General features: G+C 36.7%; 1 protein-coding gene across 1 annotated transcript in view; it reads left to right on the top strand.

Annotated features, from left to right (window-relative positions):
• The window catches only part of LOC149422160 (uncharacterized), a 454,957-nt gene that overhangs the window by 311,300 nt on the left and 125,633 nt on the right, over positions 1-18,024 (top strand). The window contains exons 10-11 of the mRNA XM_089633120.1: positions 551-819; positions 1,414-2,195. Coding sequence (XP_089489246.1) covers positions 551-819; positions 1,414-2,195 — 1,051 coding nt within the window. The remainder of the gene's footprint in view (positions 1-550; positions 820-1,413; positions 2,196-18,024) is intronic.

The raw sequence follows: 18,024 nt of genomic DNA, 5'->3' as shown, positions 1-18,024 counted from the left end.
AGGTTAAACCATTTGATATGTCGCTTTGGTTACGTAATGATTTTTTAATGGAGGCAAATTAAAATAATTTTCCATACTTAATGAACTTGATACATATGACAAATTTTGGCCAAACATGTGTATTTTGTCATAAAGATATGTATATGTAATATAGGAATTAATCACATATTCAATTTATTGGAATATCTTTTGAAGGATTACATAATGTAATATTTAAATCATTGAGAAAGAAGATATTACTAATTAATCTAAACGAAACAAGAAACAAAAAATGACACAAAAATTAAAAAGATTTATTTTCTGTGTCTTTTTCATTTTCATATTTTGTTTAAATTTATTTTCTTCTTTAATGATTAATAATTGCGTCCTTTAACAAGCAATTATTATCTTATGACTTTACACAGATTTACATGAAATAATGGCATAAAATTATTATCATTTAAAGAATTTTTAAAATTTATTCAAAAAGAATTAAGTACCTAACTAACTAATTTGTTCCATTCAGTTTCTCCACATTTTAAAATGTCTCTGACTCACTCATTTTTTGTAGGAATGAACTTCCGTATGGCTCAGAACAAGTTGGCTGAACAAGCCAACAGAATGCTCACCTCGGAAGTCAAGGGTATCCTCAAATCCAGGTCTGGAGCTATTCCTCTTCTTCCTTCAGCCGTGGCGGCGGAGCCAAAACAGCCGGAGCAAAAACCCTCGGCCGGAGAACTGCTCAAGAAGACCAACCTGATACCGGTTCTTCCAAAGGCAAAGAGCGATGTGGATAAGAAGGAGGAGAAACCTTCACTTACTAAGGGAGAAAGCTCCGAGGTAGAATATTATCAACTATTTATAAATAAATTAATTTTTGCTGTAGATCGGTGGTTTGTGTCTTCTTTTTTGATGATGGGAAAGTTGTCTGAAATAATTGTGTATTGGAATTGCAATTCAGTGTGAACTTATTTTCGGAATATTCATTGATGCTTGTTATTTATTGGCACGTTTGATTTTTTGATATTTTTAAAGTCCGCAGTTTACAAATTTTTATAATTATTTTTAGCTTTTACACTCTTCGAGAATTAAATGGATATGAAAATGTTCAAATTCATATTGAATATATATTTTTACTGTATCAATAATAGTATTGCTGTTGATTTTTATTTACACTTTATGAGGATGTTATTCGAATTATTGAGATGAATGGCCATCTGTCGGGGAATTCCCAAACTAAAACAGAGTGGGAGGTTTGAATCTTAGGTTCCACTTCAATTACTGTTTATTATGTATTTTGGTTATTGATTAAACATTTTCTATCTGAAAACCTTTGTTTCTTACAATAAACAAGTAATTAATGGTTAGATAACATTACAAAGCAAAAAATATTGAAATGCATTTTAAATAAAACGTTTGCATAATTTTTCTCAGGGTCTGAAAGATGAAGGAATAGACAGCTCATCAGACGAAGAAAGTGCATCGGGAAGCATCCACTCCTCTGACGAAAGTTGCTCATCATCAGAATCTTCCGAAGAATCGGAAGTGGACGAACCAGAAGTCGTCCGCCAAAAATCCAAATCCAAGTCAAAGTCGCCGGAACCGCACAACGTCAAACCGTCGCAACTCCTCAAAAATTCTCGCACCGAGTCTGATATCGCTCGGGCCGCTAAAGAGAACAGCAACAAGTCCGACGGAAGGATCAAACTTCCGTGCATGGACGAAATGAAGGCCAGAGAGATCATGCAGAGATGCATGTCCAAGTCAGACAAAGACACTTCTCCAAAGACAAGAGTCCCTATTGTCACACAAAAGAAAATTTCACCGGAAAAGACAAAATTGAATCCTCTAGACCCAGCTGCGATCAGAATGAAGAATTTGAAGAATGGATGCTTTGCGCTTGGAAGGAGTCTCGATAACAACAACAAGACAGAGTTTAACACTGACCATATTAACGTCAATAAAGCTGCAAAGATTCCCGTTGGATCTGCTGAAGTGGTGAAGATGAATGAGCAGGAGTGTGTGAAGCCGTGGGCGAGGAAGTTGATTCCTCCCGTCAGCAAGTCTCAGAGTGTGCACGTGTTTAACTCGGCGCTGGCCAACCGGTTGAGGAACGGACGGGAGGAGCGGGCCGAGGGCGAAGGGTCGGAGAGTGATGGGGAGAGCAGCGGGGGGCAGGAGGTGCGCAGGATCATCACCAAGAGACGCGCTTTCCGGTGAGTCTATTTTTATTTATTTTTTCATTCATCGTTATTTATTGTTGACAAAATTTGTTTTGATTCCATTGATTTATTTAGGTATTTTTTCTTCTTCAATGGGCTTGAACGGGCTTCGATGTGAAACATATATATTTTTTCATTTAGTAAATTTACTTTTCATAAATTTTTCGAGATATATACCATGATATCCTTTTTGCTTTGCAAGTCAAATTATCCTGTTTTGTGTTTACTTTATTGAGAAAGAGTTGTGTGGCGGTCTGTCCTATCCGCCTACTCCTGCCTTAGAGCCTTACTAACAAATTTTTCAGTTTTACACAACTGATCAACAACCATTTATGTATGGTAAACAGTTGTTTATCAATTAAGTAAAATTTGAAAAACGTTTGTTAGTAAGGCTGTCAGAGTTTACATTTATTTTATTTACAATGCAAGTGACAAATTGCCAGCGGCAACTGACAATGAATCCTAGGGAACTGTTCGAAGGTTTATTCCTCAAGGGCATTGACAAACCTCAATTTTATGGAACTAGTTCTTCCTTCATAACTTTATTGATAATTTGAAATTATTCTTATGTTAATTAATTTATACTTAGTTTAGTGTGCTATATTGCTGTGTTTTTTTTCGATAATACAATTTGCAGATGGTGTACTACTTGTGATACAATACTTTTGGTCACATTTGTTACGATAGCGGAGCTTAATTTCCAGGCTAGCCGGGGTCCTAAGAGTTTGTTGTTACACCACTTTTTAATATTGTTAAAATTAGTCAACAACGAAACTCAAAATCAAAATTGTATATTTTTCTGAAAGTTTTTCAGCTACATATGTAGGTGTTTTCGCTCTCATTTCCAATGCTACGTAAATGACTGTTCAGGTAAAGCATTTAAATTTCACTTGCCCGTGAATTGATGATACTTGACCTGAATACAAATAATTGAGCTTCGTTCCAAATGCATATTACAATTTGCATATGCCTTACTAGTCTCGATTAATCACCATTTGTAGGCGCAATGTCTAGTACAAGGATACTATAAAATACGAGTTTGGAATAGGTAATGTTGTTTGTGTGAAATTATTGCATTTTTTGTATCGATTGTAGCATTTCTTTAGTTGAATCAACATTTTCATTTCCTTGCTTTCAATCCAAATATTTTTTCTAGTTATTTATTCGATACATTTTGGTTGATTCTACATGGCAATTCGATAACTCGGTGGTTTAGAACAGGCGCCCAGTAACCCTTTTTTCGAAATCGTTTCATATTATTTAATTTCTTTGTTTTTATTTGGGAATTTTTTTTAGGCATGTATGGTGACTATTTTCTTGTCAATACCATGAATTAGTAATATGTTGCAAGGCTGAAGGTAATGGGGAGAGGAAGGAGATGGGAAATACGAAGTTCCTGGCTTTTCAGAGCTGGTCACCAGTCACAGCGTTAGAAGCAATAATAATAATAATAATATTTGGCTAATTTATATAGCGCCGTTTTCGTGAGAAATCACCTCAAGGGCGCTGTACAAATATATTTCTTAAATATTTAATACTAGAACTACTGACTTATCTCTAAGACTTATATCTAGTGACTTACGACTAAGGCCTATAACTACTATCTTAACGACATATACACGAGTATTTACATATTTGGCAACTTACAACTAAAATTAAAATTAACAATTTAATCTTACTAACGCCAGAAGAAGAAGGAAGTTCTATTATATTAGGGTGGATTTATTGTTAGCTGGATATATTATATGTTAAATGAATTAAATTAATGAATAAAATCAATCAATCGCCAATCTTAAACGCATTTAGATGATTCATCTGCCAACAATTAAACCGATTAACTTGTTATGTTCCCGCTGATATTGTCCATTGTCCACTGGTAGGCAAGTCAATAGCAAAATTGAATGAACGGAATCGCTAGATAATGTAACAATTACGGTATAAAAAAATGAAAAAAAAGAAATATTTGGATAGAATGACGGATTTATGGAAATGAGTGTCTGAAAAAGTGAGTTTTTAGTTTGGATCTAAATTCTGTTGGGCTGGTTATACATCTCAATTCCATAGGAAGTTTATTCCAAGCCTTGGGGCCGGATACTCCGAATGCACGATCACCAAACTTAGTGTTCGGATTTCGCTTAGGCTCTTTCAACCTTCCAATTGCAGATGATGTCGCTGATCTAAGAGTTGACTGCCTTAGACCAGTATTTTCCGGAATGCATAGCTCAGTAATATACGGTGGCGCCATTTCGTTGATAGCTTTAAACACCATCCAGCATAGCTTGTACTGGATCCTTTCAGGACACTTCAGCCAGTGAAGATTTCGGAGGTGTTCCGAAATGTGCGAAAACTTGGGTACCCCGGTGATAAGCCTTGCTGCGGCGTTGAACACTGATTGTAGTTTATCAGTTTCGCATTTAGGAAGATTTGCATAAATGCCGTTGCAATAGTCAAGACGTGATACTATATATGAGTTCACAAGTAATTTAGTTGCCTCTGTTGAAAGGAAGCAAGCGATCAAGTATCAGCAAAAAACAGTGTCCATCATCATCAGCAGATGTGTAGATTGTTGTGAAGTGTGTGCTTATGTATACAGACGGGATACCATTGTATTTGCATTGTAATTGCTGAAATCAATGTGGTTTTCGGTGTTTAGTTTTAGTGTAACCGTCGAGTGCCAGATACCATGAACTATTAAGCTTAGTCCGGCCGTCACTATTAATGTTAATGGGGTTTTTGTGGATTTCAATTGCCTCCGTAATTAGGCACACTCGATGTGTTTTGATATTTCAGAAACTAATCTAAAGCATAGACAAATTTCAATTAAATGCTTGTACGATCGAAAGTATTCTGCGATCCTTTTGGAGATGGTATTTTCTGTCTGGCCTACATACACCTTGTCACATCCCGAGCACCAGAGTTTATAGACTCCATCTGTCTCAGAGGAAACCTGGTTTTTGCAGACGTCAGAAGGTCTTAGATTTTAGTCGTTGTTCCGAAGACAGTCTTTCACTTTTTTGATTTTGACAGTATTTTCAGTTTTGTAACTGGAGTTAAAAAAATGATAAAAAATTAAATTGGTTTTGTTAAATTCCGCTGCATGCAAAAGATCTTTTAAAAAAATATCACTTGATTTCAACATAATTAATGAATGGAGACAACTATTTAAGACGGTTGGTTTAAGTAAACATGCACAAAGGAGGTTTATAGTTTTAGGGTTTAATTTGGATTATTTTTTTAATGATATTTGAGTATTTCCTAACCTTCTTTATTATTTGAAGGCATTATATTATAAGCCGCAGATAATCACAGAAATTTGAAATATAACTAGTTTTGCCAATCAGTTTTCTAAAATACCCACAAGATAAATTTCCCACAAGTTCCTTTACCCGTAAAATTATACAATATTTTCCGTAAGTTAAAATTTATTTTTTATTATCTAGTCATTTTTGTTAAAAAATTTGCTGCGAAAAGACACGAAATTATAGTTTATTCATTATTTTTCAATATGGTGGATAACCAGGAAATGCCCACGTAATCGGTATTAGTTATGTCAGTTTTCATACTGTAGAATCCTCAACATTTTCCCCAATCACAAAATACCAAATCGGTTTAAATTCTCAGAAATTCCCCGCAATCTGGGGATATTCCCACGAATCCGTACTGGCTGGCTTTTTTTTGAAATGATAGGAATAAAAATTTTTTCTCACCCATAAATTGTGTCTCGTCTTTCCGGTTTATAAAAAAATGGTCCGATTTTGCGAGTCAAAGTTTTCAAAAAAAATTTAACGGTTTCAAAAATACGATTAAAAAAAAAAACGCATAATGTCTTCTAATTTTTGCTAAAACCGAAAAAAAAAATTAAAAAAACGTTATGCAAGTGGCCTCTTATTATTCCATACTTAGATTCGTGATTGGCTTTCGACAGTCCGACATCTGGACTTGGACAAATGTACCTACACCTACTAACTACCTAGCATCTTATTTTTCTCGTGGTACGAGACGGTGTACCAGTATCAGGAGTCATACAGTTATTCATACGCTTAACCTGGGGAGCTGGGAACCGTATCGGGGAGCCTTATCGGGGGAGTCGTATCGGGGGAGCCATATCCGGAGAACGAAGTATGGCCATTGTTCGTATGCTCTGAGCTCACGGCTCCGGTTCAATTGAGTCGTATGAGAATATTGAGCTGGTACCGTGACTCTCGCTCTTTGTAAAATGAGTCATGACTCATCACTACTCCACTGGCTCCGGGCAGTTGTATAATATTTCTATATGATGTTTGGATTACCCGCAACCTCCTTATAAATTATTATCAATAAGTTGTATAGCGCCCTTCGTGGCAGCAGGACGCGTCCCAACGCGTACTCCAACCGCTTTGTGTTTTTTTTTGTATTTTCAAGGGAAATGAGGCAAAATCCCTTAAATTATCCTTTCCCTTATTTTTAAAATCAATCAAATAACATTTTAACTTTAATAAAAATAAACTTAACAACCAGTTATTAGAACTTTATAATATGTGATTTGAGTGCAGTGTTTTAAAAGTGAATATTCTGAAATTTTCCTCAAAAATATTCGATATTAGAAACGAATGTCGATCGGTAAATGCACCCCAGATGTTTTCAACTGAATTCTCGGAAACTCTGAAGGCAAGTGTTTTGCTAAGCCCAGGGTAATTTATTATCCCGTCGCTTTTTATTGCGGGCAGAATGCACCACTTCAACAATCACCGAGAACAAGATTACATGGAGATGAATGATGGACTCGCCGAACGTCACAGCAGTGCTGCCAGGGTCTCTTATCTATCTGAGGTGTCAGCGCTTTATTAGCAGCAGACACACACCTGGACGGATAACGAACCTCGTGCTGGCACTGTTGGTGGATGCGGTGGACTCTCTCGCTGCAGCAGCTGGTCCAGTTTCTTCACCACCAAAGATTCTTGCTGCAGAGTCTCCATTTTCTATCTTCGTCGAACGTCACAGCGGTGCTACCAAGGTCTGGTATCTGTGAGAGGATATTGTGTCAGCGCTTTGTTAGCAGCAGACACATACCTGGACGGTAGACGAACCTCGTGCTGGCACTGTTGTTGGACGCGGTGGACTCTTTCGCTGCAGCGGCTGGACCAGTTTCCTCACCACCTGGGATTCTTGCTGCAAAGTCTCCATCTTCTATCTTGGTGTCACCTTTTTTTTTTTTTTTTTTTATTTTTTTTTTATTGAAACATATAAACAAGGTTACAATTTTATAACAATATCAACACCAATATTTCAATCACTCTCCTAATAAAGCAGCTGCTTGTGTTTAGGAGAGGACAACAAAATATTTTTACATTTGTTTAAATTAAACAAAATACGCCGGCCTCAGACTTCGCCTAATATTCTGCTAAATTCACTTTTTCCAAGCTTAGTGCCGACGTTTAATTTTTGCCATAGGGTTAGACGTCTGTCCCAATCAACTTTCAACGATTTAAATACCGACAAATCGAGAGGCTGCAAAAGATGACTAGAATGAGCGGGTAATTTCAAAATAGTGATTCCATTTTTGCGGGCTGTTTCTACTAATGACAACTGAATATGTGTTTTATGTCCATCGTAAATCAAAAGAATTGACCTTTCTGCGCCAATATGTTTCAAAAAAGTCGAAGTAAAGTATTTTTCAAATACATTCGCCTCCATCCAGCCGTTCTTCGTTGCAGCATAGGCTGTATCAATATATGCCTTTTCTGAAGTCCACTCGGTCCAGATGTTTTTTCCACGAAATATAATAAGTGGTGGAATTTTGTCACCGTTTGCATTGCACGCAAACAAAGCTGTTGTATTTTCTCTCCCACAAGAAGCTGTAGTTCGAATACTGGCGTACCCTTTTTTACCAACAATTTTGGTCTGGTTAGGGTCACTGGAGAAACTGGTTTCATCAAGATTCCATATTTGTTTTGGCTTATCTGTTAGGTGGAGATCATTTACAATTTGATCCAAAGTGTTAAAATAATGTTGTATGATAAATGGATCACAAGCAAGTTTTCTGGCGTATTCGACTGCTTGCGGTTTTTTAATAGAGAGTTGATGTCTTCTACAGAAGCCTGAAAACCAATCATGCCCCGGAATATTATCTTTAAAGGGGGTTTCCACTTTATTGGCTTCCATATAATTTGACACTAATAAAATCGTTTCTTTCTTTGAAAGGCCCAAACCATATTTTTCCATCACATGTAGGTTGGACGCCAGTTCCTTCTCCACCTCCTGCGCCAGAACAGTACGTCGACCTTTTTTATTTTTGAATACCCCTCTCTTACCATTTGCTCGATCCATTATTGTCATCCGTGGCACATTGTACTTTTTGGAGGCTTGATAGCCACTTAAAGTACCATTACGTACATCTTCTATCGCTTTCTGCAATGTCTCTTCTGTATAAAGAGGATCATTTGTTTTTCTCTTGTAATTACGCACCATTTTGTATAAGTTATACGTAGAAGATAGTTGAACCTGTAAACAATAACAAATTAATAGTTTTTTTTTTGTTTCAACAAATGAACTTGACAATATTAAACAGGCAACCTAATGTTTGTTTGCTTAAAGAGGTATATTTTTTATAGAAGGGCAAGTAGACAACAATTCAAAAAAATTTAATAGCAATCGGATGAAATTTTAATCGCAATCGTATGAAAAGTGTTGGAAATAATTTCATAACGCCAGAGCTCACTATCCTATAACCATCCTGAGTATGCGCACATCATATTTCCAAAGTTTCATCGCAATCGGATGAACGGTATGGCCGCGCATAGGGTACGAACAAACAAACAAACAAATATTAATTTTTATATTACAGATGTATTATACTTTACTTACTTATGTAAGTAAATAAATAAATAATGAAAGAATATGCTTCAATGCACAATTGAAAAAATATACCATTTATGGTTGTCGATATCTGGAAACGGGGTAATTGCGCCTACTAGACGCATTTGCCTCAAAAAAATAGTCGCATTTACCCCGGGTCACTACTAATAAATCGTATTTTTTCAGTTGTCGTATCTCCAAAATACGCAATGGTTTCTCAAACAGTATTACTTTTTCTTAACTCACCGTAAATTCAAACTCCACACTCTAGTGATCACAGAGATATTCAAGAATATAGAAGACCACAAAATGCGACACGTCACTCGTTTTTCAGTCACTTTTTTAAAATGGCGAATTACTTCCAACCTGTCGCCAAAAGCGTTGCCTGCAGACTTCTGAGTTATGACATAATACACAAGAAAACCGCTAGATGGCAATAATTACAGTTATTGTAAACATTAAACGAAGCAGGATGGATATACGCAATAGCCCCGTAGACGGATTTACCCCGGCTGACCTTAATTTAACAAAAAATAACAATAAAAGTAATAAAAATATAGGTTAGTTAATAAATGATTCAAAGAATTGAAAAGGCAAAAACATATTTCTAAACAATAAGTAAAGTTATGAGGTGGTACAAGAGTATTAATTTAATTTTTTTAAATATTTTTCGTAGTTTTCTTCCGATCGTATATCAAGGAGTAATTTATTAAATAATTTTACACCCTTGAATATATAGTGATGCTGTGCTGTTGTGGTTCGTGCTAGTGGCACGGTTAGTCCTCCAACAGATATTACTAGTCTATTATATTATTATATTATATGTATATTATTAGTCACCTGTTTCTGTACTTCATTTTACTTAACTTAAATTCAGTTTATTTTTGTAATATTTATATTTTTGTAATACCTGCATCAACTGTAAAGCGCCCCTGAGGTGATATCTCACAAAAGCGGCGCTATACAAATTGGCCAGTAAATAAATAAATAAACGTCGACCACTACGCGGGTTTTTCAGGCTAAAATATATTCTGTAAAGGGAAGTACCTACCTAGTTAGGGAAATAGGCGCGCCAATGTCCAATTTGCTTCCGGGCTTTTATGACTAAATTAGAAATTGAGGGCGAAATTCCCATTTAGAGGAATTGGGACAACTAGAGGCCCATTGAGCCTTTTTAGGGGTAAATTGGACACTTTGCGAAAATAGGGTAATGCGTGGCAAATTGGACATTTGCGGTCAAATGCGAAACTTATACCTAATTTGGTTATTAGGGGAAATAGGGGCAATATCGCAAATTGAACATTTTATAGAGAAGCTAATCGAAATCGTTATTGCATAATTCACAGCTTTTAGTGTCTGGATTCTCGACTATATTCAGCTCGCAACCGCAACCTCATATCCATTATCAGTTATGAAACTCATCAAATGTACACACAACTCTAAAAAAATAAAACTACTATTAGTGTCTATTTGCTCACATTTTAAAATCGTTAAATTAATTAAAACGGGTCTTGAAAGAATATGTTAAAAGTGGGTGGGTGGCGAAACCGGGTAGCAACTGGAGGTGTAAAACTTATATCTGTAGTCGGGGGCTTAGCTACTGCTATGCTTGTCCGCTAATTTGTTCATCTTCTGTACGTTTTCACCATCAAATTAGTTGTTTTTTTAACGCCTGCGTAACAGACTTTGTAAATATTATGTATGTACTTTTCTGTCATATTTAAGCACCTCGCACTACACGTTAATTTAATAATACTATTTTTTCTACTATTTTTCAAGGAGTATGATTTTACAATCGTAACAAATTATTATGGATTGGTAACGCGGGCGGGCTTTTATTGCATTGCTAAAATATAAAATAAACATTTCACACGTGTTGGGTCACTGTAAAATAACTACTGTTGTTTATTTTATGGAAATAACGCACCACATCCCAATACATTCATGCGTGTTATTATTACACACATTACATATAAAGAAATAAAAGCAAGGCCGTCACGTTACTTCGTCATTCGTCATTCGTCATTCTGGAACTAGCATTGTTTGTGGCCGGTGGACATCGGGCGTAGGCAGAAATACTCCCAGTATCGCCCTGGTAAAAGACTTCAGATTCAAATTCAGAGTCGAAAGATTGCTTGAAATGGCGTTGGCAGTGTTGTTGACTAGATCTGAATAGCCAGCTACCGTCCTCTTCTCCCTAGACAAGTCTCCCCAAATCCGGCCCGCCATGCAGTAGGTGGGCACACGCCTCCGCCGCCAAGACCTAGACAATCCCCACCCCATGAACTCGGCCACCATTGCATCCACAAACGTAACGAACCACTTGGGGTGACCTATGGCAGAGATGTTGGTTATCCAATGAATGGTTCCCGGGGCGGCGGTACCCATACCCGGCTCCCAAATTGATTCGCATTGCCGCAAACACGAAATTTTCCGGTCTCTACTAATTAATTCTGCACTGATCACAATTTAAATTTGTTATTTCCTGATCTATAGATTGCTTAGTGTGCAGAATTATAATAATTGCAAGAAATTACACTGAGAAATCTATTGCAAATCACGATTTTGAGAAAATGGTATTTCCAGTTTATAAGATTGCTCGTTATTGGATAGATATATTTAATTGCAATCCGATTGATATGATAAAATGCAATTAAATTGTATATTCTATAATACTTTTTATCCTCCACGTCCACATGGCATTTGAGTTGATTTTTACCATAATACTATTATAAAAAAAAAATACCGCTCTATGGGAAGACTGCCTTGGCGCAACATGAGTTAGGTGTTTGAGAAACTAGAAATTGTTACGTCAACCTTCGTAATCTAAATAAATCTTACGATTTATAATGATCGACAGATGTTTACTGCGAATTGAATTGAGCACAGTTAATGGGTTCGTATGCGTTTTTAGTACATAATAAAAAAGTAAACAAAATTCAGTAAACCTATTCAATATTGTGTGTCCTGGTATGGGTTTGTTTTTTAAGCAAATCTACGGTTTACAAGTAGACTGATGAAATTTTGAACACTTGACTTTCGAAACTGGAGAAAGGTTACTGTTTATTTGATTTATAAAAACAACCCACCTCCCTTTCCCGCCTTTTAAACCAGAATGTTGATACGTGATGAAATTTTGTACACTTGATGTTCAAAATATGTGGAAAATTACTGTCTTCATTTGATTTAGAAAACTTTATGTAGCCCGGGCGACGCCGAGGACCTCAGCTAAGTAGTACCTACGTTTTACCTCTGGTTCCTAACGAAGCAGTAGTACCTACGTTTTACCTCTGGTTCCCAACGAAGCAGTAGTACCTCCGTTTTACCTCTGGTTCCCAACGAAGCAGTAGTACCTACGTTTTACGTCTGGTTCCCAAAGAAGCAGTGGTACCTACGTTTTACGTCTGGTTCCCAACGAAGCAGTAGTACCTACGTTTTACGTCTGGTTCCCAACGAAGCAGTAGTACCTACGTTTTACGTCTGGTTCCCAACGAAGCAGTAGTACCTACGTTTTACGTCTGGTTCCCAACTAAGCAGTAGTACCTACGTTTTACCTCTGGTTCCCAACGAAGCAGTAGTACCTACGTTTTACGTCTGGTTCCCAACTAAGCAGTAGTACCTACGTTTAACCTCTGGTTCCCAACGAAGCAGTAGTACCTACGTTTTACGTCTGGTTCCCAACTAAGCAGTAGTACCTACGTTTTACTTCTGGTTCCCAACGAAGCAGTAGTACCTACGTTTTACGTCTGGTTCCCAATGAAGCAACTGCACGTTTTTAGATTCCACTATTCAGAATCGAAACGTTGCTAAAAATGGTTTTATGTGTAGTGAATTATTAACCTTTCTCTTACTCATCTCCTCGCTTCCCACCTATTCATAAATATAGGATATTATCAAATGATATCAAACAATTTGCAATTTGTCACCTCTGGTCCTTAAAGTCTACATGGAAATAGCGAAGCTGCACACATTATTCTAAATAAGCTGACTCACGATCTGATTCCGGGGTGTACAGTGTACACTGTACAATCCCTCTAGGATGGTCTGATTTGTATACCTACTCTGGAGCTCACCCTACTTCCAGCCTCACTAATAATAAACCTCCCCCTATTAGCGTATCCGTTTTAAGGCACGGTTTGTTACCTCCGCCCTAAAAAATATCATAAAATTCCATATTGAATTTAACGATCCGTGTTTGAAACAGAACCACACAGTAAAAAGGTGTTATACTCCTTACAACGCAATTTTTCACACACATAATATTTAATTGATCTTTTTGCTTTTTGCCGAGTTAGGATAGTCCCCGATTCCCCCAAAAAAAATCTCAAAGTCATCAAGAATTTAGATTAGTATTAGACGCGAGTAAAAAGGTAATATAAAAACCCATTTTCTTGTTAACTGGTCTGTTGAAAAGTCGTTCCTTTTTACTCGAGTCCTTTATTTTGTTTGATAATGGGTAGATTTATTTTAGTGCCGTGAGTTTTAACTTTAGGGGAGATCTATTAGTTTGGAGGGTTGCATTTGGTAATTTTGTTAGCACAACGACCCCAGAGGAACGTTGTATATCGTCGGGAGTTATTTTGGAGAAGAGTGCTTCTATAAGTACCTACCTTTCCTGTGATGCTGCATTGCTTCATGTTTAGGTTATATATTTTGAGAATAAACCAAATGGTTTAGTGTTTATTGAGAAGCGAAAGGTTGATTGAGAAGATTGGGAAGATTTCGTCACTGAAGTAATTTCAAGCAACATTTCTGTACCGAATGGTGGTCTTTAACCGCGGACAAGGAGAGGAGAAATAATCCAAATTACTACATTTTAATTTTCGACGCTGCATCGGAATAATCGCATTGCATAATACAACATAGGTTAGCTTAAAAACTGGTGCAGCCTCCAAGGCTTGCCTTGATGCTAGCCGTCCTCCGATAGGAGGGGAAACAGAAAAATAATAAATATATTCCGCAAAATGTTCCGATAAGCGTTGGACTATATTACAAATTTGGATGATGACTTATTTTATTAAAGAAATGCGCCAACCGGGCTGGTGCCCAAATATGTTGTCAAGTAGTTGACTTCAGGACGCCTTAGGCAGATCTATTTATTCTGACATCAGTTTTAGGCTCACTGATGTTATCGATACTACTACCAATTAATCGAATTCGTATCGAGCGTTAAACATCGATCAGTAATCAAAACCAAACACCAAACCACCACGTTGACCGCCGATTCTGCACCCCACGCCCACCATTCAGACTTTTCACACGGATATCGTCCTTTACTCCTTCCCCTCCCAACCCCTCTGCCTGTCCCCCGCGTAGTCTTTCAGAGCCGAGAGATCTCCACTACATTTTATACGATTTTTCAAAGTTAGTTTTATTGTGATCCGGCCATATTACCATTACCTGACCGGTGTGGTTTTATTATTGCCGCGTATATGGAACATTGGAAACCGGTCACTGTGCGGGAAGGGACTAACCTGTTCCGCTGTCTGTTCATAGGGAGATTGTCAAATCGTGGGCCGCGATATCTATTGCTGATTAAATAACAATATTTGATAGTTTTAATACCTACCCGGCTCTGCCCGATATTTGAGCTGGAAGATAACCGACGGCCTCCTCGGTTGTGTTGTTACGATCTAATTTTATTGTGTTCTTACGCATTTTTTAAATAAAAAAATAATATGGTATATTTGCGGCACAGTGGAAGATACTCTCAGTTCGCCACGGTGAACGGTTGGGAGCAGCTGGGACTCTTGCGGTACAAATAAATAAAATTAAGCGAACATTATGGCAGCTTATTTTACTTTTGAAAAACATTGTGATATTTCAAATCAAATCAAATCAAAAATTATTTATTGTAAAATAAAAATTACAATAGGTGTAGCTTATGGGTAGACCCCATTTCTTCCAGCTAACCACATTTATTTAATTACAATGTTTATATAATATTATTTGTTTTATTATAATAATTACAATGTTTATACAGATAAAATAACAATATACCAATGAAAAAATAAAAAAAGTGGGTGTGTCAAGCCTACGCAAGACAGAAGTGAAACTTCTAGTATTCCTCTCTCTCTATTTTCATTTCATCATCTCTATTTTCTCTCTTAGGTTAGTTTGAAAATTAGAGGTTAAATAATTCAACGACGAAGCATGGATTTGCTTTTTCTAATATTTTCTTATAGATGAATGACGTTCGATTAATGTATAGTTCCAAAAATTTTCAATTTATTCACAAGTATACAATATTACATAAATAACAATATTACAATTAAATATCTCGTCACTACTCATTTTTAACACTGAAATTCTGTACCAAACCGTATGAACCACAATTTATGAATGTGGGTTCTGTTGGTTTGTCGGTTTCTTACCTTTGTCGTCTGCGCCTCGAGCCGGTACAGCCGAGATGTTCCTGGTCTCGAGGAACTGTCTCACCTTACTGCAATTGCTTTCCTCGAAGGTTCTATCGGAATTATCCACATTTTTGGAGGCAGCACTACTCACTAAAACCAGCAGCAGCAAGCTGAACGCACAACACGTATATTTACACGGCATTTTAAACATATTTTTTAAAGTTTATAACAACTTCCTCGACAGTAAACAATATTTATATACTGGAATACGAATGGAACGGCAAAGCGCGCGACGCGAGCGCTCTCGACGGACGACTAAACCAGACTGAACGGCGGACGGACGGTACAGGAAAGCCCTGTCCACGTCTGTACCACAGCTAAGGCATGCGCCAAACAAAATTATACTACCGAGTAAAAAAGTACTTAAATAAAACACATAAAAACTTTTATGCGCATGCTAATGATTTGTTGCTTTTACTGAAAACAGTGAACGGTGAACGGTGAGCGGTGGTGGGGGTACCCGCATTTTCGTGTCGATCCTGACTCGGTTTTACTCCGTCCCCGAAAATCCATTACGCGCCTAAAGAAGTTTCACTTCAAAAATACAAATATATATACCAATAAAAATAGGCGTTTCATTTACGTGAGGTATTCACTCAACGTGTAGTGACATTTATTAACAAGGAAAGTGTTTAGTAACGATTTGAATTTGTGTGTATCTTGTATTTGTTTAATGTTATGTGGAAGGTTGTTATATACTTTAATGGCCATGTAGTATGGTCCTTTTTGGAATATTGTTTTGTTTGCTTTTGGTATTAGTAAGTTTTTTTTTCAAAGCTCCATCGTTCGCGATGAAGATGACTAGCGAAATTAAAATAGTTTTGTTAGATAGTGATAGACATTCTAGTCTGAAAAAACAGGACGAGTTTCCAAAATAATCCAAAACATAATTAGGCCGTGAAAATCTCAAATGTTATCGGGTCTCTATGATGTTCAAAATCTTATTTTCTGAAAATGGCCCTCCTCACAGCTTCCCCACTTGCGTACAGGCTCTGGGAGACACCTAAAGACATATTATATTGTGTAAATTAAAATGATTAATTAATTATTTATAAATAATCCAAACGGTTTAAAAAGCACAGCATCTGTAAGGTGCAACGATTTATTGAGCTGTTAGACTGCGGGTCCAGTATTGTCCGGGGTAAGGATCTGTAGGAAATTATCAATTCAACTATCGCTTCCTGGTTTCTTCTTCGGGGCGGTCAAACACAACTGGATTTATAAAGATGACAACGGCCGAAGTGAAACAGGTATTGGATTTAGCGTTTTCTCATAGTTTTTAGAACGGTTCCGTTTCAACAGAAATTTAGTTAGTTTATGGCTGTATAATTCATTTCATTGCTGCCATTGTAAATATGCCTTCCGATTCAGAACCAAGGACTTTAACCTTTACACTGCGAATTAGGCCATTTATATGGCGTAAGTGCTGTGATCACTGTAGCTTTTGTCCTGGATTCTACGACAAATTGGAAGCCTTTGAAATGTAAATCTATTGGAGAATTCTAAAGATATCCCGGACATAGCACTTTACTGACAAGAACGTGTTATTTTCAAAGCTAACTTCGTTTATATCCTAAAAAGAGAAAATATGAGTACATCACTTGACCAAATGAACAGAATAAAAAAATACCATGTAGATAATATAATATGCCTACACAGTAAAGTGAAAAGAAACACCTAGAATATTTCAAATTAGAAACAATAAATGAACGTCTTAACAAAAATTAACATCAAATCTTTTCAAAATTATAAAAAAAACATTTAGAATCTTCCCACTGGGTCACAATCAAAATCAGTATCGATCACTGTCTAATGAGAAATTCTGAAACTTTCCATAATCCTTTCCAAAGAACTTATCCTTCTCCGTACCTCTTGTGCGAACTGTAATATATAACACTATTGTAAATAGGCAAGATTCTGGACGTATTTAGCCTAGCATCTCTTATTTTCACTTATGGCCCAAACTTTACCTTCTCTTGTGTTTTACGTACTTATTGTTTTATTTTTTTCATGTTTTGTACACCGTTCTTTTAAGTATCCATATATAATAAAGAAGACACCTTATTTGTAAGAATGTAGTTCTTGACCTTTTATTTCAGGGTGGTTTCTTTTCAAACCAAAAACATAAAAAAGCCGATAGTACATTCCGTATCCGACACGTTAAATTACTAGAAGGGTTCTGACCCTCGATCAATTCTCTCGCCGCTTCCTTTGAACTGCTTTCTTTCTTGTTTTTTAACCTCTTCATCTTTCCTTTTCTTTCGATACTCCTTGCTTCTCTAGTGTCTACCGCCCTGGGTTATATTTGTATTGTTATTTTGCTATCGGGGCGATATGCCTCGTTAGGAAGTTGGTACCCCGGCATTTTTAGTTACTGCACGCATTGGTTTACTGTGTAATTACGTTTTTTCTCTTTTGTGTTGACCACACAAGAGTACAACCGCCCACAGCTAGTGGGGTTATGGCATTTTCAGTTTCGGGACGTTGTGATGCAAAGATAACGGGGGAGTAAACAGACTGAGGTAATATCAATAAAGCAATTTTAAGACGAAAATTCCAAAAATTACAGGAAA

Source organism: Hesperophylax consimilis, chromosome 7 (genome assembly GCF_061612785.1).
Source record: "Hesperophylax consimilis isolate HC1 chromosome 7, BYU_Hcon_1.0, whole genome shotgun sequence".
NCBI lineage: Eukaryota > Metazoa > Arthropoda > Insecta > Trichoptera > Limnephilidae > Hesperophylax > Hesperophylax consimilis.
The sequence above is the reverse complement of the archived record's forward strand: the minus strand, read 5'-3'. Positions and strand labels throughout refer to the sequence as shown.